Below are 25206 nucleotides of genomic sequence, written 5' to 3'. Positions count from 1 at the left end.
AGGCCTTAAGGGGCTGAGACGTTGCGGCCACCGTGTCACCGATCACGTCGCTTCTGACTCCGCTTCCTGTAGCGACTTCACGCGTGCTGCCGTTATTTCGATCGCCCCCCTCGCGCGCAGAAGACTTGTCGAATTCACTGCATAACATCATTTGGTCACTTTACTAGCATGCGGCCACCAACGTTACTAGGTTGGGCTTTTTTTTTAATTAGTTTTCACTATAATATAACTTTACCGCACAGTGTTTCCAACACGCCGCAGGCAAGGATGTTCAACCGTCACGTAATGCTGCTGACTTTGGACATGGTCGAGAAATGTACTTGATTTGCACAGATCTTCTTCGCCAATCTCTTGCGCCGGCGAAAACGACAACGACTGTTGCAATTGTTTTATTTCTGTTGCAACGCTCACGTTGAACTTGTGTAGAGATCCGCTGAAAGTATTTCACACCTAAAGTGGCAAATTTGCTGCCACACTGCTGCAGAATCAGATAGCCAGATGAACGCTCTCCGTAGCTAACTTTGTTCCTCCCTCGGTCGTTTTGCGTACGAGGTACCGTGAAGGCAGTGGATCGGAGGCCTTTTTTTTACGTCGCATGCGTGACCCGACTGCCCTAGTGGTCACGGGTCTGACTTTATTTCTTGATTTTTTTAACGTGGCAGCTTCACTTTTTGTTGATGTGAACCATATGCCGGTTGCAAATTACCGATAGCCGTGTGGCCGACATTCGAGAGAGGTCGCGAGCGAAGGCCGGCCGACCTCGCGGAAAACGCCGCTTGGCGTGCACTGGAATTCACACGCCCTCTGCCAATTTTTGCCCCGCACCTACCCCCGTCTCACCCGACGACTTACACCCAGCGAGAGTAAATACCCCAGGCCAACCCAGCGAAGGGAAGCTGAAAAACATTTGGTGCTTTCAAATGCTACGGTATATTGAGCATGGGTTGTGCTGTGCAGCTAGGGATGTGTGTTGTAAAAATCAGAAAGGAAGAAGAGGTGGCCATTAGCAGCTGCCTCCAAATAGTGCTATCACCATCATTGAAAAGTCCCATCCGCCACTTTCCCTTTATCTTTAACCGTTATTCTTTCCCTGGGTGCTTCCGTCATAGGATATTGCCACAGAGATGTTGTGATCGCCTTTCATTCCTTTGTTGCGGCGACAGGCCGGATGCCCTGCTAGATAGCTATGCCTTCATTCGCAAGGTTTTTTTTTTTTTTCCTGACAATCTTGTTTTATCCAAAGATTTCTTTTTCTACTCTCAATGTTTTTTCTCGTACTTCTTTTTTTTCTCTAAAATAAACCAGGTCACAGCCTAATTATTACAGGCAGCTTCTTGGCCAATCCCCCGCGTGGGTACGCGCCATAACATAAGGAACCAACCAACCAACCAACCAACCAACCAACCAAAGATTCGCTCACGTCCCGCGGTCCTCGCCTCGGTTCTTCAACAAAATGGTGCCGTGACCAGGATCCAAGGATAACACAGTTGAAAACCTGAGTGCGGACCGCCCCACAACGATGACGTGAATGACCGCAACGATGGGACTATACTGCTGCTCCTGACCATTGACCGAAAGCGCCCGCGGAGAAAACACAAGGACTTGAGGACGCGCCAGACCGGCAGCGGACCCCACGCTCTCAACGATTTACCGATTCTCCGCGGACGTCTCGCGTAGACCACTGAAAGACAACGACAACGGCTTCGACATCAACGACAATGGCTTCAACATTCAACCGAGCGTGATCCTTCTCGACGACCACCTAGACATTAACGACGTCGAGAATGGACCTGCAAGGCCTTTGCCAAACAAGAAGCCTAATCCGACAAGACGTCAAAGCACTGATCGACGACATTAAATCCCGCATGACTGACGAGACATCATCAATCGGTGAGCTAATGCCCCTGAAAAAAAGTTTATTAGAAAAATATGAAATCCTGAAGAAACTGGACGGTGAAATTGAAGAGCTTGTCGAATTGGACGATTTAGAGGAAGAATATGAAGCATCATTAGAATTCGAAGATTCAATCCTGCTGACAAAATTTAGAATGGAGCGATTGTTCCCGGAGTTACAAAAATATCCTAGCAATGACACTGTAGCAATAGCCTCCGAACAAGACAACAGCACCATAAATAACAAAGAGTCAGCCCTAAGGAACAGTGGCCGTCCTAACGAAAACAGCGATTTGGCGGCACCTTCGAAGCACGATCGTCAGGAGCCCCATGTCACCGAACGAGCAGGTACTTTCAAAGTACAACATAATGCCTCAATTGACAAAGTGCAGGCAGCAGCTCCTAAGGCTTGCTCAGATGAACTGACAAGAACTTTTTCCACAGTTGACGCTGCAAGCGATGAACCTGTGTCATTACCTTCAATGAATATTTCGAGGTATAGAAGCGACGACACTACATTGGAAGTACCAAAAAAGAAGACTTCTGCGCGAGATTTCGAAGAGATTAAAAAGTGTTCAGCGCACAACGAACGACTTCATGGAACCCCGAAAGTGAACCAAAGAACACTTCAGAAGCATCGACACATTGACCCAGTTACAGCTGGACTTATCGATCGTTCACGTACATGTTGCCATCACGGAAACATGACTTCGGAGGGGACTTTATTGACTACGGCAAAACGTGATTTGATAACTCCGAAGCCAAAACAACGACGGCGAAAATGGCGAAGCCGGACAGCCCTACGAAAAGCAGGTACAAGCAGCGCAAATAAGGCTCAACCGAAACGCGTGATAAAGTACAGAGGGAGCCTAAAAACAAGTAATCAAGAGAAAGCCCCACGTCGAAGGACCTGTATACACCTGAAGAGACGCATCCGGTACTTGAATTTCCTTAGGACCCGACAGTCAACCCGACGCCCATGCCGCATGAAGTTTGTGCGAAGTCTGCAAGGTTGTCATCCAGGACGGACGACGGTCAAATCAAGTCGATTACCCTGTTCAGATTCTGCAAGGCGCAGGTATCACAAACGCACCAAGCATCGATGGAAACGAAAGTATGGACTAATACAGGGCGGCTACGAAGTTCATGACAAGGACTGTGACCACATTGAACTGATCACGGGACCTTAGACGAAAGTGTTAAGAGAGAGAGAGAAGAAAATTTAATGAGCAAAGATAAATTGTGGGGTGGCTTCCTAGTCCGGAAGTCCATGGGCTAGAAATGTGATAGAAATTTGTTACTGAAAGCTGAGCTGCACGTTTTTTTTTTTTTTTTTTTTTAAAGATGCGAAGCAGCTTTTGGTCGAGCCTGTTCCCTCCGCCGTTGTGCCGGCGCCGTGTGCGGCGTCCACACCCCCACTGCGCATGCCTGGCCAGGCATCACTGATGATGATTGTGGCAGGATGCCCCTAGGGATTGGCCAACCAAAGAATCCATCACGAGATAGCTTCGCGTTCAACCACCGTCGTCATCTTCCCGTAGGGGAACACTGAGTACCACACCCCCTCTGCGCATGCCTGGCCAGGCACCGCTGATGATGATTGTGGCAGGATGCCCCTAGGGATTGGCCAACCAAAGAATCCGTCAGCTTCGCGTTCAACCACAGTCGTCATCTTCTCGTAGGGGAACCCTGAGTAGTATGCGAGTCATTCCTCCTCACCTCTCCGACGCTCCTCTCCTCTCCGGCATTCCTCCTCTCCTCTCCGAAGCTCCTCTCCTCTCCGGGATTGCGCAACGAATGGCGACACCTGCGGCTCCGCGCGTGATAATGCGAAGCAGCTTAGGGTTAGAGCAGGTGGCGTTGGTTAGAGACGCGACGGTAGCCGCTGCTTACTCCGCTGGGGGCGCCACTGTAGCTCCGCGGTATAAATGACGCGCCAGCGCGCTCCGCTCCCCTCATTCTCCTCCCGCAACGCCGCGATCGAACTGAAAACTAATGGGAACTTGAGCCGACACCATGGCTACTTCGCATACTACTCAGGGTTCCACTACGGGAAGATGGTGAAACTTTTTTTTAATCTGGAGTAACCAACCGAGCAACCGAAAATGCTTCATTCTCGGTGAATGTGGGGAGCGAGGGGTGGTGGGTTCGTCAGTCTCATCCGAGGCCGCTCGCTCGCATTGGAACTTCAAATTGGGAAATTTTGAATTTTGTGTGAGGGCATATTGAAATCCGCCCACGTTGTCGAGCGTCGGTGTTTGAAGTCTTATTTAGTATTGCGCTACCAGTTCAGTTCACGTTGATAACGTCATTTAATTGTGAATGCGCAATTGTCTCGAGCTTCCCAATGGCTGTGGAAGTTACACACGCACGCGCACACACGCACGCGCACGCACACGTATACACACACACACACTGTGTGTGTGTGTGTGTGTGTGTGAGAGAGAGAGAGAGAGAGAGAGAGAGAGAGAGAGAGAGAGAGAGAGAGAGAGAGAGAGAGAGAGAGAGAGAGAGAGAGAGAGCAATTAGGGAATGGATCGGCAACTCGGGAATGCCGATTGGACGCACAACCACATTGTTTTTGTTTACTTTGGGACTTAGTGGCAACAGGCCCTGGAGCAAAAATATCAGTTTACGCAGAAATGAGCTGTACAGTTGTTCAATTTGCTGATACAGAGGGAGGAATTCCCCCCCCCCCCCCATTTTTCCTCGCCTTCCAACGACCAGTCTTGGGCAGTAACTAGTTACTTTTTTCAGTAACTTGTAACTAGTTACTTTTAAGATCGAGGAACTTGCAACTGTAACACTGTTGCTTTTTTACACAGTAACTGTAACGGGAAGTGCCGTAAGTTACTTTTTTATAGAAATTATACAACAGGAACACTCGTTAAGAGCCGACGTACAGTTCGCGCTTAAAATTTTTTCGGACTATCATATCCACCTTTCACTTTTCCACAAGCTGGCTGCCATTTCAGTTCAGGAGAGGTAGTCACTCCGAGGAGTATTTTCGCTGCAGAAGACTAAGAACGGAGGTCGGTCTTTAATGTGATCTTTTCTTTCGTCTTGATCGAGCGAAAAGGAGAAAAAGAACAAAAAACTGGCAATTAAACCTACGAAACGAGGGAAGGTCACGGATGCCAACTTTGAGAAACAAAGTTACATTTTTTGCAAATAAATTTAATGACACCAAGGGTGCATCAACAAAAAAGTTAATGCAAAATGAGGCGTGTACAACGATTGTTGTTGTTGGGATTAAGTGTGCACGCTTTTACGTTCCGCTCGTCTAGGGTTTTACCATGTGCAGTTTTGAGTAAACCGGCATGCCATGGCACGTTTGATTCAATGAACTCTCTCACTTCATTTGTGATCTTTTAGTTTTATACGTAACGAAAAAGTAACGACGTTACTTTCTCATACTAACTGTAACAAGTTACTCTTCGGAACTCAGTCAGTGTAACTGTAACAGTTACTTTTTTGTCTAAGGCAACTGTCACTGCAGCACCGTTACTTTTTAACCGGTAACATGCCCATGACTGCCATCGACATTCGGAATTGACATTTACTGGTAACGTGCCCATGACTGCCATCGACATTCGGAATCAACACTAGCAAGTATGCATTGCGTGCCATCATCCCCTCTCCCCCTTTCCCCATTCCGGGCATGCCCCAAGGTACCCCCCCCCCCCACCCCCTTGTCAAAAGCAGGGTCATTCTGAATTTGACAATTGTGCTCATCGCCTTAGTTTGTTTTCGACGTGAAATTATGCACATGTTGCGCGTTTATGCCCTTCAGTTTTCGTAACCAACCATCTAATATTAAATTGCCACTAACCTACATGTTCGAATCTCGCGCCCCTCGCTTGGTTCAGAGCCAGAGTTGGCTGCTTCTGGCCCAGATGGCGCAACGTTCCCGCATTCGCTTGAGTTCGCACCCCCTGTGTTTTTTTGCCCCGTTGCTCCGACTCGCTTCGGCTTCGCTCCCGTCGGCCCCTGCGTCCGTCTCGACTTTGATCCACTGCGGCGTGAGAATTGAGGTGGCGAGACGACGGCACTGGTGGCTGCTGCGCCTTTTACACTTTCGGTGGTTATTCTCTCTTCAGCGAGTGCCGCTTCGACGTGTATCGCACCGGACCGCTGGCCGCCGCATCCGCCGCGGGCGAGCGCAGTTTCGCGGCACGCCGTGTCGCTGTCACCGTTCGACGGGTTCGAGCTCCGCGTCGTGCTCTCGTTGCCCGGCCGGACGTGATGCTGCGCGGTCGATCGTCGCAACGCCGCCGGTCCACCTACTGAACTGCCGCCGCCAGCCGAGCCGCTGTTGCCCGCGCCAGTTGAGTTCGCGCCGTGCTTTTGGTGTCGTCTGCGCCATGAAGAAGCTGGCCAAGGCGCCTTCGTCGCGGTCCCTTCCGCGCGCCGACGGCATCTTTTCGAAGATGCGACGCCTCCGCAGCCACACGCTGCCCTCGCGACTGACCCAGGTGGCAGCGGCCAAGCGAGTTGCCATTGCGGTGAGCGCTTGCACGATGCTCGGACGTGTGTGCGGCCGTGAGCGATTCTCTCTTCTCCGCTCGTAGGCGCGCCCACTGTCTGCGGCTGCTTCCGGGCTGGTGTGCGCGTGTGACATGCTTTTCACTGATCCCGTGCTGAGTCCTCGCCGTTTAGTGCGAACGGGCTCGCCGATTTGTTTGTTTGTTTTTTTTTTTTTTTTTTTTTTTTTGTTCGTAAGGTGGGGCGCCTAGTGACATGCAAGCGCCTTGAGTTTTGAAACAGGCTGCCACACACGAACGCTTACAGATTGGCTGTTGTAGTAGGTGCCGTAAACGGTATTCGAATTGCTTAAGCGTGCCTTAATATTCCACTAATCATTTTCCCAATGGATTCTCGCCTGGTGATCTAGCTGAGAGAGCAATTTGTAATTTCTAAGTATTTTTAGAGGGGGGAAGGGGGGGGGGAGGGGCGTGTTCTACATTGCGCTTGTGATGCGGATATACGAAAAAAAAAATTGGCCATGCATAATATTTAAAAAAATTGGATCTAACAAACACCCTTTGATGGGCTTTTGCAGATAATAAAAACATTCCAGCTGTGTTGACAATATGTTGCACATATTGTTCTAGCACAAGCGTGCTAAGCTAGTTTTTTCGTCGGTTTACACAAGCGCAAAAAAAAAAAAGAATAAAACGGTGGTTGTCGCCAGAACTCGTTTGCAAGCGCGCAGTGTTCGAATTGAGCGTTCATGACGCAAACCTAGCCTGTTCTTTCTCGCGCGCCTTGGGTAAACGAAAGGTAAAAGTTCCTCACTTAGAAGGCGGCTTCCCGTGGCAGTACGTATTTTTACTGCTGCATCGTGCAATATCGTCGCTTCGCTTTCCTTTCTGCATCTTCGTTGATTTCCAGACCGGTTTTTTCCGGAAGGTCGTAGCCTCCTCATCCGGCGTACTATTGCGTTGATAACCTTGCTCGATCACAAGAATATTTTGCTCTTAATTGGGTTTGCAATGGGCAAGCGGTCATACCTCGTGCGGCGTTCATTTGCATATTTTTGATTGGGTTATGCGGCCCGCTGTAGTGGAGTTCTACGGATTGATTTCGGCCAATTGGAGGCCGAAAGCTGAACACGCGAGTGTTTTCATTATTCGCCTCTATCAGGAAAACGGCCGCCGAGGCCGGCATCGAACCCGCGTCCTTGGGCATAGCAGGGCGAGACTTCCGCTCTTTGGATGGTTTGTGGAATTATCATGTAACACCAATAATAATCGAAGAAATCAGCTCGAATCACATCTCGTGTAAGGATGGAATAACCGCTAGAAAAAAATTCAGGGACCATACTTTTACTGGGTTTGTCTGGCAAACGTTGCCTCTTTCAGGAGATAGAGACACACCACTAACTATTAGGCTTTATTGATCGCCCATAACCACGGTGCCAATCTCACTGCGTCGTGCGCCTCGCTACCTGTTGTCATCTATGGGGCATTTGGCACACTGTCAACAGCAAATGTCTCTACGTTTTCACAAATGTTTTTTTTTTTTTTTTCATATTACTGTTTTTAGTGGCGAGCGGGAATCGTGACGTCTGAGATAAGCGTTATTTGTGTGGTTTTGATGGAAGGTGCTCATTATAAAATTTATTTGAAACAACCGATTCCGTTTGTGGGTCACGATCAGAGTAACTAGCACCGGGCAGAGTCCCCCGAATCGCTTTCGTCCGATATCGATTGTTTGGCCCCGCATGCTCAGCCCGTCGTGCGTGGTGGCTGGTGTGAAGATGGATCGACCAGTCGCGGAGAAGTCGAGCTTCTGTAATAATGTGGGAAAAGTTGCCATGCAGTTGGGGCCCCCTCTCCTACAAATGTGTGCGTGCGTGTCTATATATATATATATATATATATATATATATATATATATATATATATATATATATATATATATATATATATATATATATATATATATATATATATATCGAATCAGAATGGGAAATGAGGGGCTCGTTGAATTAAGACAGAAATAAGGGTTGGCAGTCAAGAAAGCGTCGGAAAGCAAAGGGGAGAATGTGGTAGGACATTGAAACAGATAAGAAATTTGGAAAGACAAAGAAAGTGGAGAAAAAATGCCCGCCGGGTGTGATCCGAACCTACGACATCCAGAATACGCGTCTGGTGCGATGACCACTACGCTACCGGCGGGGCTGTTTCCCCTCCACTTTCTCGGGCATTTATGTTAAAGTATTTTGTTTTCCTGCGCTTAGGTGTGGTAGCCAGCGCCACTCGGACTACTCTGTGTGAAGGGTACCTTTTTTTAACCCCCGGGCCGTGACTCGAGTGTCTCTTTATCTGTTTCAATGTTCTACACCACATTCTCCCCTTTGCTTTCCGAGTCTGTCTTGACTGTCAACCCTTATATTATATATATATATATATATATATATATATATATATATATATATATATATATATATATATATATATATATATATATCTTGTAAGGGAAAAGGCAGACGTATTTATTCCGTGAGCATGCCCGAACGAGCCTAGCCACAACCGACGATGATGATGGGCAGCCGAGGAAGAAGACTGTGTTCCGCGGTCCAAGAGTTTGAGGCGGCGAATGATTTAAAGATGAAATAAAGGATCGCGCTCCGCCGGTTGTTGCTCGCAATATACATAGTAGTGGCATTGGGCGTTCGCGGTGCAGTTCTCTGTCAGAACCGCTGACCACGTAGCAAGTCGAGGCTGAAGCCTGTTGTACGTTAACCCGCTTTGAAGCTGACTCGTGTGGTTTCGCGCAAGAAGCCCGTTCTGTTGGCGCAGGTAGTGCGTTCGATCCGCGCGGCGTCCGGTGCCCCGGAGTTGAAAAAACTGCACGTTCCCGTTCCCCCCGCGGCGGCCCGCCGCGTGCTGGATCATCGATCGGTCGGTCGTGCCCTTGGGTCGACACCCGATCTCGGCGAAGCGCCGTAGTCGGGCCCAAGTCGCTGACAAACAGATCGTTAAGCCCCCACGCCACTGTTGTCCCCGCGCACGTTTCGGGCCGCATTTCCCGCCGGGAGTATGACGTGCGGAGGGGGCGTGGCCCCACGGATATGGCAACAGCCCGAGGCTTGTTGCGTTTGCGCGTACTACTGGTAGGCGCGCTAGCTTCGTTGCCTCACTGCTGAGAATTGCATGCTTACGCCGACGAAAGATTTCTGAAGTCCTCCTGGAAACTGTTATTCTCGATTTCACCCACGAATCGACAGAATAAAATGCGTTTCTTTATCTTATTAAACCTTGCCTTTGAGTGAGTGGTCGCATTTTCACCACGCGCCGTTGAAGTGCATGATCATGCCAGCCGTGTTGCGTGGAACGAACTTGGCCCGCACGATATTGAGTTCGGTTGAAGCAGGAATTAATCAATCGCGCGGTTGCCGAGCTCTTTGCGCATTGCCGTTGAGCGGATCCTGTCGACACGTGGAGAGCGACAGCAAACAACCAGTTTTACCGGCGGCCAGTCGAAGAGCCGTGCAGTCGAACAGCGAGAGGTTGTAATGCGCGACTCCGAGTCGATTGATTGATTGATTGATTGATTGATTGATTGATTGATTGATTGATTGATTGATTGATTGATTGATTGATTGATTGTAGGTTTTAACGCAGGCGATGAGGCGCGCCGTAGTGGAGCTCTGCTCCGGATTAGACCACCTCGGGATCTTTAACGCGCGCCGAAATCTCGAACACACGGGCGTTTTTTGCTTTTCGCCTCCATCAGAAAAGCCGCCGCCCGCGGCTCCGAGTCTGAGAGCGCCGAATGCAATGCATTTAAAGTTCTGTGCTGTCGTACGTGCGTGATCGAGAATGATCGCGGCCGCTTTCTCTTTCATGCTGAGCGCACTAGATTTGCAGAAAAGAAATGCAAATAAATGCATGGCTTTGTAGCCTGTAAGAAAGGGTAATATATCTATAGTGTCGTTGTGGTTACTGGCTCGATTATGCGGTCTTTTTTATGGAAAGGAAGGGGGGGGGGGGGGGGGGTGATAAGCGCGAATGCTTGCTTTTTTTTTAAATTCGTTTTTTTTTTTTTTTTCGGAACTTGCTTGACACGTTCCTCGCTTTTAGATAACTTTCGGCAATTTCCAATAAAATAAATGCAAGGGCCGTACGTACTGCATCCACTGGTCGTAACCCGAAACCTTACTTTTTTTCTCTCTTCCTGCAAACAGATACACCATACTCACTACCTATATGTTGCGGCACCGCCTCGCAAAAACATGCCATTTTCCCAGTCTCCTGACAGCTGCGTAATGACTAGAGAAGCACTGTTGTCACATAATTAATTAAACCTATTATTGGTAATTAGCACAGTAGTTAATCTAACTTGTGTTGGTTAATGTGTAATTACACATTATATGGTCGTCTGTATATATCATATAAATATAACCAATTATGTAAACGGGTGTCACCCGTTTTCCGAGACTATTATTCCCCACAGGAGCTCGCTGATTTGTATCATAGTGGTGCAAGAATGCATCCGTAGCAGACAAAGTTTAGCCTATTGTATGCAATCACTTTGCGCGGGGAATTTTTCTTATTTTGTATTATCTGGAAATTAATGCTTGCAGTAATGGTATTATCTAGAACGTTACACATCTAGTTCTGGGTGTGGCGTGCAGTCAGTGCGCCTTTGTCATGAAGTTGACGTCAACATTGTGATGTATACATGCGCGATGCATGTAAACAGATAATTGCATTTTCTTCTCTCCATACATTTAAAAGTCACTTTTATGAAAAAGGTGTGCACTCAGCTTAGCGAGTTCTTACATTCTCTTTATATCACTGACACCGCCCCTAAAAGAGAAGGTAGAATTCTTTCACTCATTCAATGCACCTTGACTATTCTAATAGCTTTCTGTCATTACGGTTAGTGACAAGCTGCAAAAAAAAGAAAACGAGGTTTGGTGGCTGACAGCATCTATCAAATCTGGTAGTGATCGCTCGAGGGCAGGGCAGCCTTTTTGGGTGGAGGGCCGAGTTTGATGAAGCCGACATGGCGAAAGACCGGACGGCAAATCGGGTGGGGAAGGGGGGGGGGGGGGGTTCTGTAGGCAAAGAGGAAAAAATTTGGCGAATTGACAATATTAACAATAAATGACAACAATCTGGCTGAGTGTGAAGATAGGGGACAGTGCCAACTGTCAGCGATCAGTTTTCTGTTCTTGTCTCCTCCCATCTAACCCCATTTGAGGTCAAAACTGTCGTCTCGACCTTCAGAAAGGGAACAACGTTCGGGGGGCCGCATAATACTGCCCCACAGGCCGTATGTTGCCAACCCCTGCTCTAGGTGTATGGTGCCGTACCTGAATTCTTCCTTTTTTTTTTTTTTTTAGCAGAAGCTATTCTAGTATGTGGCTTTCATAGTGCATACTGACTGACAATATACTGGTACACCGATGACTTACTGATGGGATCAATACAGAGGTAGCTCAGGTCCCAAAGCATTGGTTGTCATTTTCATTCCTGAGGTGTCCATGTTTTCGTGGCTGAAGTGTCTCTTGGTAGCAGCGTAATATCAGCATTTTCCAAAATTACAGGAGCCGTCTTGTTGCTCATTGTGGGATTCGGTTCCTTCTTTAATGGTCGGCTACAATTTGCATTCTGGGAGCACATAATACAAACCATGTCATAATGCGTTCCCTGTCCCACTTGAATTGCTTTGTGGGTCATATTGTATGCTTTTCTTATGCCTTTTTATATAAAATAAATAGCTGCTCTACATAATCGTTATTGCGTCGATGTGCTGAAGTGTGCAATTCTTGGGGCTGCTAGAGCCTCAGCAGTGTTTCCGCGCCTTGCTGCCTGCAAATTAAACTTCAGCCTCCACAAATCTTACTTTGACATCTTCTTTTATTTCTTATTCTGTGCAGCCATGACAATGGGATGGGATATGTTTGATGCGTTCTTGGCTTAATAACAATTACAATATGAGCAAGTGTCACAATAATGTCATGAGCAATGTTTTTACATTGTTTTGAAGTTTGAAGGTTTAGTTTTAAGATGCCTCAGAAATTATTGAAAAAAAAAAGTGATTGTTTCGTCTTGGCGCTTTGAAGCTGGTCCCAGTAACAAATGCACCCTCAAAATGTATTCCCATTTTCTTTTTCTTTGCAGCTTCCTCATGCGGACTCTCTCTGTGATAAGATAGACATCGAGGATTTGGGTGAGTTCACAATGGTTTTTGGCACAAGGCCACAGTTTTCTTTTCATGGTAGCTAAGAAATGTATTGAAACAAATAGGTTGCCCACCTCAATATTGGCATAAAAGGATGGTACATGAAGTTCGAGTGTCATAAGGAATGTAAAAAAATTCGCAGCATAACTTCTATAGTGATATAGCAAAAGTTGCAAATTGTATCTACACTGATGGTTGCATAAAATACAGAGCAAGCACTTGTTTAAAAAATGCACGTGCAACTTAGGGAAACTTAGGGTTAGGTGCTTGTTCAATCAAAGAGTTAAGTTACAGCGACCACCTGTCCGATAATAATTATGTTTTGTACAGCCCCATCAGTCGGAGCACTTGTTCACTTAATTACCCGCCAACATGTAAGAGTGGATACTCTCTGCCAGTGACTAAGGCACCCTAAAAACTTTCTTTATTTTAAGGTACTAAAATCTATACCGTCTCGCCAGCATCTTTTTTTTTCTTGGAGGAGACGTTATCATCAAGCCTTTGCTTCAGGCGGTATCGAAATGTTAAATTCCTGAACACGTCAAGAACAGCACTGGTATAAATCAGAAAGTGGTGAAGGGGTGGTTGCCATGAAAAGCTTTGAAAGTTCTCCACAGTAGGATGTGGAAGCCTGTGACTGCATTTGGTAATTTTGTAGTCTGACAAGTAGAGGGTACAGGCCATTTTGTGAACTTGGGCACGTCTTCAATATTTTATGGTACTCCTGACCTTTTTATCTTCCTGCTTTGAAGTGAAAATCTGCTAATCAGCTATTATCTACTCTTGTGCTCTTAAAAAATAATGTTCACTTATTCACTGTGTTATGAACACGTGGCCCAAGTTGGCTCAATTTTCTTGCACTCAGCGGCGCATTGTTGTTGTATGTTTATGTAGCTTCAGATAGTCCGGGTAGTTTCCACAATCTCTTTGCCAAGCTACCGTTGAACGTTGATGGGACGTATGGCATTTGTCCGTTCCGGCTGCAATGGGCATACGTTGAACATCAGCACTCTATTACGAGGCACCTATTGGGCTGTAACTAATTGCATTCATTCATACCTTAAAACTTAATGTAGATTGTCGTAAACTTAAAGGAAAAAGAAGCACAGGTTAATTACTTGTCTAAAACATGTTTGCTCGTAGTATGCTAGTATAGGTAGTATGCTAGTATACATCTAACGTGCCCACATTAGCAACCACATGACTGGGTGAAGAAGCAAACCAAGGAGCAGGGAGTGTGAGCACAGGGGCACTCGCATTGCATATGTAATGGACCGCCCTTATAGTCAGCAAAAAAAGGATCATTGCCAGCACCACGGTGCTGGTTGCAAAAAACAAGCATTTTTGCACAAATTTGACAATGGATTGCTTAATCATGGGATATGCCAGTCAGCATGCTGACTTACTAAACCTCTATAGAAGAGAGAAATGGCGTTTAAACTTTCCTGTCATTTTTATATCTCATTCTACACCCTTGTTAAAGTGGACACCCCTGCATGAGAAGACATCCATTAATGGACATCTTTAGCACACCGGTTCTTAGGTGTTATCATGCGTCTGAGGATGAACAGATCTCTTAAGAAGCCTTTTGGAAAGAACAATGCCACATGTGCAAAGTGCCTACCTTAATAATAGCAGGGTTTAAAAGATTAAAAAAATATAGTTCTCCTATTTAAAAGGCATTCCGGAACTGCACAGGGACCTGTTTTGGGGCCCCTTTATGACTTTGTTGCATAAAAGTAAAGGCCGTCGAGGTACAAAAGAACAGCTGTGCTAAGCACTTACGCATTCTTAAGCATATTGGAGGAAATCGCTTTATGAGAGAGGTGATGTATGGCACAATCGACCCGTGGCTTCAAGAAATTATAAGGATCCCCTCCCGCCTTTACAGATCAATAATCTCTCTCTCTCTCTCTCTCTTGTAAAAAAAACTATATCTGTTTCAAGACGAATAAATGACCTACCACTTTCTCCCCTTTGCTTTCCTAGGCTTTCTTGACTGCCTACCCTTATTTCTGTCTTCATTCAGCGAGTCGCTCATTTCCCATTCTGATTGGCTGTATATATATTGTGAGCATAGGGATGTTATTCCAGACATTAATGCCTTTGCGCAACATCACCATCATCACATGCACTGTGAACACCAAGGGGTATGTTTCCCGCTGTTACTCATATTTGTGCACCCATTGCCATTATCTGCAAATGATCATCGTCATCCCCTCGCCCCGAATGCTGAGGAATGTCTGAGCTCGGCGACTGAATAAAGGTCTCTTGAAGCTCCGTCTCTCAATATATATATATATAAAGTGGCTTGTTTATTTTTACGTGTTTTTTTTTGGGGGGGGGGGGGGGGGGGGGGGGAGAGAAGAAGTGATAGGGAATTCCTTCCATGAAAGAAATCTATTTTGTGTCTCCCACATGACTGACAAGCATCCATTGTCTTTTTATCTCCTTTTCTCTTTTCCACACTGCAGGTGTAGATGAGAACATGCTGTTTGTAAAGTTTTTCAAGTATTACCGCTGCTATGATCTCATTCCTGTCAGTGCCAAACTTGTCGTCTTCGACACGGAGCTGCTGGTGAGATTCTGCTTGATCTGCTTCCGCTACTTAACTGCCTTTCAAGGAGTAAATGTGAGGATGATCTGAGCTGAAAGCCAGCTGCTTTAAGGTGAGATTACAGCAACCAGTTGGTAATCTAGCTGTAAACCAGGTGGTTCTGCTGGTTCCAGCTGGGACCAGCTTTACATTTACTCCTGAGTTCCTTGCAGCGCTTGCAGTGTTTACATTTTCTTTGGTATGACTGTGCACCTAAAGTGGGTCACCAAAGCCTCTTTTAGTGATTGATGTGTGGTGGCCTTGCGTGAGCAAACTTGTGTACACACTTTGCCTTCGTGTGTTTTTTCAGTTGCTTTGACCCGATTACTAAAGGAGCGTGAAGGCGGAACCAAAGTTGGTCTAAATAGATAGATTGGCATCCCCAGAAAACGAATATACCAGTCTCTGGGGCAGTACCTTTAAAATAATCTTGCCAATAGTAAAAAAATGAAGCTATCAGTCGCCCAGCAGAGATGGCATAAACAGTGACTGACTGGATGTGCCAATTGAGTCACGTGACAAACAACAGAATGGGAAGCACGCATACAAGCTTTCAAAGAGCCCCGTAAAATCTTTTTTTACACGTTAACTTTCATAAGTCATAAACAGTTATAAATGTATACAGGTATAATTCATCAAGCCCTGCTGACATTCGCGAGCTGCCAAACCACGGCGGTGCTGGCGGTTGCGGTGGTTATTGCAGATTCGGTGTAGTTACATGCCTGATACCTCCAATTGTACAGGCTGCGCTACGTAAGACCATCTGTCGAGCTGTAAATTTGGCTGTCTTTTTCGAGTTTTCGAATGAAAATGCACACTCACACCCTCCTGAAAAAATAGCACACTGATGCTTGCTAACTGTCACTAGGGGCTCATACACCAAAGTACCTAGGTGCCGTTTTCACACTAGACATTGGGCGCTGTTGCAAGTGGAACTAATAACAGATGGCGCCACATGGTCAAGCCTGGTGCGTTGAAGGAACTAAAACCCGACTATCCATAACGAGACTGCAAAGCAACAGTAGACCCCTGACACAATTTTCGCTGCGGTTGCATTGTTTGCTAGACGTTTTCAATACCTGCCACTCTGTGTGCACCAATCTCGGTGCCGCACATCGCGTGTGGCACCGAGATTGACGCGCACAGAGTGGCTGGTGTACAAACATGCAGGATGGGCAAGTTGTTTTGTCGCATGTGTCGAGAGCGCAACCACCCAGACAACACAAACACATCCTGAGCACATCCCGAGGACGTTCTATTGAGGACATCATGATGTCCTCAGTATGTCCTCTTCTGATACTCAATTGGTACTGAAAAGGTCCTATTGTCCGGCCTCAGCACATCCTCAGAACATCCTCAAGATGCAGCCAAGGATGATTACAGTACATTCGCAGGACTACTGTACGACGTCAGGACATTTTGAGGACTACGTTCTAGCCATGCTTTTTTTGCTAGGTGTTATGCACAGGGTGTTCGAGAAAGGAGGGGCCTGGGCTTGATACTGCCATCCCCGAGGTATTTGTGCAATTGACTCTTTGCCAAGGTATGTCACTTTGTGTACCCCTGGAATCTCCACTGGGTACAGCCTTTATGTGTAGCATTAATCTAAAACCAGTACTGCCCAAGCCTCCTCGTTATGACACAAGTATGCAAAATATGCTGGAGATAATGATTTATTGCACAAGCAAATGCATCGTAGTGCAATGTGAGGCGACACCTGCTGTGAATCGTCACCGAAGTCTACTGGAGAGCCTAGTAGTCACTGGAGTCCAACTGCCCCAACGACCCTAGAAAAATGATACAAGCAGAACAAATTAGCAAAGCATATACACAAGAATTTTCTCTGAACTGGACCCCACCATTTTGTAATTAATGATGATCCAGCTTCTGGGCATTTCTTGGGGACTACGGGGCGAGCAGACGATAGCGCAATCACACCCTGTTGCGCTGTGGCGCCCTTGGTTATCAGACGTCCCAGCGGCATCGAAACTCGGTGTCACTTATTCGGTATGTCAACAGCGTGAACTTTAACAGTGCTTAAGGGGAACGTTTAAAGCAACGGGGAGCAGCCAGCTTTGCCCATTAATTCCGTTCTCAACCCGCTAAGGCGGCAAGCGCGCACCCTACGTGTGCTGTCGTGATGGGGGTTGCCTGTGAGGATATGTTTTGCTGTGCCAGCAGGACGAATGCCCAACGTTTTATCACCAATTGACGTTTACTTTCTTCATTGTGGGCAGGTTTCCGTCATTGACTTAACTTGGCAATGCACAGCAGCCACCCGTCCGGGTGTCATTACGCCGTTGTTCGCTGAACCAACTATCGGCATAAGCGCAAAGTGCTCACACAAGAAACGTGTTAAGTGCACCACGACAAAAGAAGCGTCTGCATGTGTGGAGTCTATTCACTTCACAAATTTCCTGCATCCCCCGAGAGCCGCCGTGAATGGGTCGGCGTGCTGAATCGGAAAGTGTTCGAACCTAGCAAATTTGTGAGAGAAGGTACGGTCCTACGCTGCTTTGTAAGCACTGTTTATTTACTGTCATGCTAAATCCTTATTGCATGTGCCGTAAAAATCAACCCTACACCTTTGCTGCAGCTAGGGTACGCGAAAATGGCGAGCTGAAAGCGAAATAGGAGTGTCGCGGTGGCGAAGCATGCCCTATCGTTTCGGTAAATCGCTAAAACGCAAAACCTCTTTAAACGTGCAATAAGTGTTTAGCATGAGGGTGAATAAACAGTGCTCCCAAAGTAGAGTACGACGGTATCTACTCTCACAAATTTGCTACTTTTGAAGTCTTTCCGCTTCAGCACAACGACCCATTCGCGGCGGGACTCGAGGGGTGAAGGAAATTTGTGCAGCAAATATACTCCCCACACGCCAACACTTTCTTTGCTGTGGTGCAATTCACACGTTTCTTGTATGAGCACTTTGCGCTTACGCGGATTGTTGGTGCAGCCAACAATGGCATAATGACGCTCAGACGGATAGCTTCTGTACATTGCCAAGTAAAGGCAATGACTGCAACCTGTCCTGAATGAAGAAAAAATAAATATCAATTGGTGATAAAAGGTCGGGTGTACGACCTGCTGGTGCGGCGAAATGTAGCCTCATAGGCAACCCCCATCAGGACAAAGCGCGCGTAGGGGGGCGCGCTAGCTTAGTGGGTTGAGAACGTAATTAATGGGCAAAGCTGATAGCTGTCCAACGCTTCAAACGTCCCCCTTTAGGCACTGTTAAACTTCACGCTGCTAACATACCGAATAAGTGACACTTACCGATTTTCCATGCTGCTGGGACGTCTGATAACCACGCACGGTACGGCCCAACAGTGTGTGTGACTGCGACGTCGTCTGTTGGCCCCGCAGTCCCCAAGAAATGCTCGCCAGGTGGTGCATCGGTCGCCAGAAAATGGCCAACCCGGCAAAATTCTTGTCTATAAAAAATGAGTGCATTGCAACTTCGTTGCATTATTACAGACTTTGACAACCTGACTAAAATGCTAAAAAATTTGCTCACCCAGCTGCACGGCTATATTTTCAAAGTTCTAAAGGGGAAGTATTGCCGGTCATGGTGCAGTGCCTTCAAAGGTGTGCTGAATGAGTAGTAGCCATTATTTAATTACCTTTACCCAATTAGCTTATAATGCAGAATGCATAGACCACGCTCCAAATGTTTCTCTAAAATTTTAAGCTATTTTCTTCCAAAGGTATTGACAGTGCCCTTTCCCTCATACCATCCTCCATGCCAATTAGATCTATCAACATACTCGCAATTCACAGGTGGACTAAATTTAAATTTAAGTGGATCGCTATTCCTGAAACTGTTAAGCAAAAAGTCGATACTGACCGTGAAGTGTATTACAATAACATTTTAGAAGCTTCAGGTAGCATGAAAACACATTGAAAACCCGTAGCATGAAAACCCATCACTGAGGAGGCAGTAGCTGTTCCTTGCAACAACTCCAAGAACCACAATTCCGGGACCCATCACTTTCTTAAACTGTGGGTCCTGATAGGGAGCAACAAGTGGTCCAGAATCATGTGCAATGGACAAACAAGGGCACCTTGTAGGCTTTTGAGGTTTTTCAGATTTATATCCTTTTCCGCCAACCTACAGCACAGTTGCACTAGGGGATACTGGGGCTTACGCACCACCCTCTTTAGTGTCGACATGGTTCTCAAATGGAAACGCACTCCATGCGTCCAAGGGGCCCAAATGCTCAACATCAGATGCCAAATTGCACAATCCATGCACACTGTGCGTGACATTGTGCTCACCATAGGCAGCAGCAAAGCCCGTAACAAAATACCTCAAAAGTCTATTTGCATACAGCACATCGAATGCCGGCGTACAAGATGTTGTAAGGATTAGGATAGCCACATGGAAAGTGAGAAAGTTCTTGTACAAGTTTTCAAATAATGCTGTGGAAAGGATTACAGGCCCTTCGTACAGCAAACAAAGTGTAGTTCAGCAGCTTTCGAGTGATCCAGTTCTGGAAGACTTCGTAGCCTCCTATTGAAGTCACACGGAACAAATTCGGCTAATTCAAAGTTTCCTTCTGAAACCTCATTGGTTACAAGTGTCCACAGGTTTTCTCGTGGCGTAGTTTGCGCATAACACCAAGACAAACATGTTGCATGTAATCAAGGGGAACGTTCTCAATAAGGTCTATAGGTATACCCGCATGCTGTTCTTCCTGTGCCTTGTCACGAAAGCTCTGATCTGTGCGTAACTCCTGTCTGATATCTGGGTAACACACCCTGTTCTCATGTTTGTCTTTCACAATGCACTTTGAGCAGCAGAAGAAGTCTGGATGGCCTTTTGTGCACAAAACAAACGCTTTAGCAGGAGCATCACATACTAATGCATGCAGCATCATAAAAAGGGGTTTGTGATCTAACAGTTATGCCATCACCAAACAACACTTTCATTTCATCAACAAAACCTGACAGCGAATCATTCGCGTCACTGGGCTTGCTACAGCCGAAGAAGCACTCGCATCAAATAGCTCCTTCTCAACATTGTTCACATGGCCAAGAGTGACCCAAAAGGTAGTTCTCGTGCTTTTACATATTTCTAGGCCGTCTATATTGAAGGAAAGGCCGAGTTCTGCAGGGAGCTCTGGACAATCCTGAAGTATTTTGCACAGTCCTGCTTTTACACTGAAGTGCTGGTACAGTTGAAAACTTCATTACAGTAAACACGGAAGCGAATGCCGCTCAATACATGCAGAGCGCTCTGGTGAGAGGATGGCGTGCTCTCACAGTTTGCGCGATTGGCGGATGCACTCCCTGAAACGCCTTATCGCATGCCTGCCTGCTGCATCAGTTAGTCACGGAGGATGACATTTTTTTATCACCCAATTAGGAAGCGAAAAGAAAACGTTTTAATCCTTTCGCGCCGTTTCGCGCTTGATAAAAAGCCCTTCATCGGCACATGTATTCTCTGGAATCATGCCCAGGTATCTAACGTAGCTACTGCAGCAGCGCAATCAACCGTTGCCAGGGGGTGGATCCGCCAAATGTACGAGCTGCGACAGTTCGCCAACCCATCACTAGACCTCTCTGCATGCACTGAGCGACACGCGCTCCCGTGTTTACTGTACAGGGTGTTGCGACGATAATTGGAACACTTTAAAAAATTTTCCTGAGGTAACCACCGCTCTGTTCGCACTGAAACTTGCCACGAAGGTCGCATTTTGTGGTATATTTTGTTTTATACCGGGAACAACGACGGTACTTACCTTTGTATTCTGAAAATAAATAAAAACAATTTTAGCCTACGGCAAACTGGCGGCTGATTTGGACGTGCGAGCCAGCGCAAGTTGATGTTGGAACGACGGAACCACCGGGGGCATGCAGAGCGAAACGCACGTTTGGGATTCAAGGTAGGAAGGAGCCAAATGGAGCAGCAGACGATGAGAAAATGCAACTAGGAATGAACTAGCAGACGATCAGAAAACCCTGTTTTCGGGCTCGCACGTCCAAAGCAGCGCCAATTTTTTCACAGGTGAAAATCGTTTTTATTTATTTTCAGGATAAACAGGTAAGTACCGTCGTTGCTCACGGTGTCAAACAAAATAGACCACAAAATGCGACCTTCGTGTGAAGTTCGAGAGCGAACCGAGTGGCGGTTCGCTCAAGAAAAAATTTTAAAGTGTTCCAATTATCGTTGCAACACCCGGTGCAACACACCAAGCAGTGATGTAACTGCGGCAAGGGTCGATTTAGAGTTTACCGCCCTCTCCTGCAGTTTGTGCCGAAACGCCAACGTGGTGTCTCCATCGTCTTCGTTAACAAAACTGTGGTCTGACAACTCGTGATCTCCGCTGGACAGGGGCCACGCAACGCGACTCTCGATGTGGCGGCGGTTTATTACAGACACAGCATTATGTCACGAACTTTGCTGTTGGTGGTTGCTCGGACTGGTATTACACCTACAACTCGAGCGTGTGCTAGCATCTAATTAAGTTGCTTCTAAACAAAGCCCACGTTGTTGCGATGTCGACGGCTTGGGCACAAAGTCGATTTGCGCGCTGCCAACTAACGCGGAAAATGCATCGACGTGGCGCTTCCGTTCCCGCCTGAGCTGCCGCTCGCTGCTTTCTGACATTTGGAATCCAGTAAAATTATACAGAGAGCTCACGTTTGTTATTTGCACCCATGACAGGTACTTACCTCCGTGCGTGGCGGCCATCTTTCTCAAGGCCGACTGGCTCGGCTTCAAACTTTCAACTTGGCTTGACTAGAATAAGTACTTGCGCATGGTGACCAGCAACAAAATAGAAGTGCAAATAGAAGTGCTGAAAAATTGTTTCACACAGAACGCATGCACGTACTGAACATTTTCTCTTTTGCATCATTTTTAATTTTAAAATTTGCAGAAGATGTTTGTATACTTCTGAATGTTGAAAACGTACCCAGCCAGTAAATTAGAAGCGCTATTTTTTTACCTGTATTACAAACAAACAATGTGGACGAGAACGCTAATCACTATCTGTGTGAAATACCTGCGCGTGAAAACAATATTAGCGAGCGTTCCCATTGTCTTCTAGTGACCAAAATTAGCACATCCTGAGAAAGTCCTCAAATAAACGTTTATAGGACACCAAGCGCACTGACGTACTGAGGATCTCCTGAGGACATAGCAAAATCAGTGAGGACATTTGGACCTTTTGAGGACGTCCTGAGGACCTTGTGTGTTGTCTGGGCAGTGGCTCTTAATTGTGGCTGCAATGGTTCACTCAGTAGGTTTTAGTTTTCCTGCTATACCACACCGCTGTTGCTCTCACTTACAGTCACCATTTGCGTCACGCAAAACGTCATTAAATGACATAGGGGAAGAAACGCATTTTTCAATTAGTAATTTTTTGGGCAATTAAAGCATCTTTCGCCACTGAATAAATGCTGAGAGGGCTGCGGGGCAGTTTAACTTTCGTCTGAACCAAACTCGCAAGTTCCTGTAAGGCCCAGCCAGGCTGGCCTGGGTATGCTTGTCTAGTATTCAGAACAGCCGTAGATCACAAACGTGAAGAGGCAAGAGTTTGCAGTTCTGAACAAGGGTTTGAGCTCCAGAAATGCTGTTTTAGTGAACGTGTGCTTCCAGATCATAGTGGTCAGCGTTTAGAATTGTTGTTAGTAATTATTACTGGTATGATGTGGGCAAAAGGCTTTCTTCGTGCTATGAAGATCGTCAAAACAGGCCTCAACTTTAGCACCAGAGCTGTTAAAAGAGCTTGCCAGGATGCTTTTCGGAAAAAGTAATGCTAGTTCATTCTTGTGATTTCACAATTTATCTTTTTTTTTTTTTTGGTCTTTGGTACATACCAGCAGGAGAGGCTGAAACAGATACATCTATTGTTTCTTTTATTTTATAAATAATCTCCATAGTCCATTGTTCGGGCTATCTTTAAGCCAAAAAATGTGGTACTCCAACAGAAAAGTGGGTGGTGGTTGCAAGAAAACAATTGAGGGCAAAAATCCAAACCTTTGAATTACCTAGCTGTAAATTTTCCATTTTACATCAGTGCATCAATCAGTAAGCTGCTTGGCATGAAAACAATTTCACCATTCAAGTGCTTTTTATAGATTAATGTCAGAAAAAGTACACATTTTTATTTTCTTCAAAAGAAATATTGGTATGTATTAGTGTTATCTTGTAAAGTTATAGTAGTACTTCTACAGCTAAATAAACATTGTTGAAATTCCTCCCACTTGTAAAAATGTACCTTTATTGAGGTACCTAGATGGGATGTTCAGAATGGATATCTAAAACACGACTGTCCCGGCCAAAAGTGCACAGCAGAAATGTCTGGTTATCCATCCAGTCTGCTTCAACTTCTGTATGCTGAAAAGTGTGAGGTGGTTTTGAGTATCCACACTGGTAATGCACAATACTCGAAAAGGCAAAAAGCTTGGCAAACTTAGTGAGCTTCAGTAATGAGACGATTTTAAATGTTGCATTCAACATCTTACAAATTTCAAATTTCTTGCAAATTATTTCTAGGCAGGGAAGAGGGGCCATAGTACATGCAGCAGGATTTTATGGTGTTCACATCTTTGAGGGAAATGAAATAAAATGTTTTCTTATCCTGAGCACATGCCGCGCTTGCTTCAATCACTTCACCAGTGAGGTCTGTGTAGTACCGTGCATTTTCTTCAGGAACATTTTTCTGAGCTTGTCAACCAACGTGGAACTGCAGTGGTTACACGAGTTTTTCATCATCATGCCCAGCGGTAGCCAACTGTGTCTCAAATACATGCCAGCTTAGAAGTGGCTCACTTGTTTTCAGGTGAAGAAGGCCTTCTTTGCCCTTGTGAGCAATGGAGTAAGAGCAGCTCCTCTCTGGGACAGCGCCAAGCAGGAGTTTATAGGTGAGTCTCGCTCCTTGATGCACTGCGGAAGCTGCTGTTTTATTCGGGAATAGCCAACACGTGTGGCTTTCATAGAAAGTGCCGAAGTGGAATCTGAGTATGTGTATGAGATTGTCTCGATTAGAGGAAGTTTGGTCGCGGTATTAAGCATTGCCTTAGTGCGCTGCTCATGCACATCATTTGTGAGCGAGCGTGAGACGCGAGTTGTTCCTGAGCAGTCTGTTTTGATCGATTGCAAAGTAGTTGGCCAAAAGTTACTCAAGGACTTCCTTATTGGCTGTGCTTCTAAGGTGCTGCAATTGCGGACAGTACTGTAGAAGTCCATGTGTTCTGGGCACTGGCCACAAAGGGGCTCATGCATCTGCCTGAGTGTGGACTGCTGCGTGCCACTGCTACCGAGTCTTGCGCTGCTCGGGCCTGACGTTTGGCTTGGCCTTTGACTCAGCCTTTGGCCCAGCCTCTGGCCTGGCCAGGCGGCCTGGTCGCTGCTGGGTGAGCATGTCACTCGCAAATTCTTGACGCACCAAGTTTTGTTGAGTCGGGCGTAGAAGCATTTGCAGGGCACCCGGCGCACGTAGGTAGAACGCAGCTTCGTGCTGGTCTGTCCATTGGTAACTTGGTACCCATCCATGCCTCTCCTCCTTTCCATGTCGCTCGTATGGGGAGGAGGCCGAGGATATGGAAAAGGCGGGCTCTTGTGCCTCTCCTCCACTCCTGCTCCGCTAAATCCTTCTCTCTTGTCACTTTCACCCCCCTGATTTAACTCCTCGTTGAACTTGCAAAGTTGCTTTACAACTTCAAGGTGCTTGAGCAGCTATTAAACTCAGTAAGCATTTAATCTGTTAAACTGAGATCCCTGAGTAATGAAAATGAAAAGATTGGTGCTTGTGAAATCAAAATACCGTGTTCAATAGGCAATTCTTTTGTTGCAGAGCTTTGTTATGGCATGGCCCACTTCAACTGTATTCATTATGGTAATTTATGTGGGAGTTGTATGTAGCGCATTAAAAACATTAGTAAATTTCACACACACATTTGTGCTCACCTGGTTTTGGTATCAAATGCAGTATGTTTTGAATTTTGCGTGTGGTGTTTGTTGTAGACCAGTGTAGTTTTTATAATCTCAGCCTTTGTTAAACATT

At 46.2% G+C, this 25206-nt stretch overlaps 1 protein-coding gene across 4 annotated transcripts in view; it reads left to right on the top strand.

Moving 5' to 3' along the window:
• Nucleotides 1–25206, top strand: part of Snf4agamma (SNF4/AMP-activated protein kinase gamma subunit) — a 345435-nt gene that overhangs the window by 300969 nt on the left and 19260 nt on the right. For all 4 annotated transcript variants that reach the window (XM_077700005.1, XM_077700006.1, XM_077700007.1 and 1 more), the window contains 3 exons: nt 12534–12582; nt 15069–15172; nt 23983–24064. In XM_077700005.1, coding sequence (XP_077556131.1) covers nt 12534–12582; nt 15069–15172; nt 23983–24064 — 235 coding nt within the window. The remainder of the gene's footprint in view (nt 1–12533; nt 12583–15068; nt 15173–23982; nt 24065–25206) is intronic.

Source organism: Haemaphysalis longicornis, unplaced genomic scaffold (assembly GCF_048455015.1).
Source record: "Haemaphysalis longicornis isolate Haplotype H1 unplaced genomic scaffold, Haemaphysalis longicornis Haplotype H1 scaffold_2, whole genome shotgun sequence".
Classification (NCBI taxonomy): domain Eukaryota; kingdom Metazoa; phylum Arthropoda; class Arachnida; order Ixodida; family Ixodidae; genus Haemaphysalis; species Haemaphysalis longicornis.
Note: the sequence above shows the minus strand (reverse complement) of the source record. Positions and strands in the feature narration are given on the sequence as shown.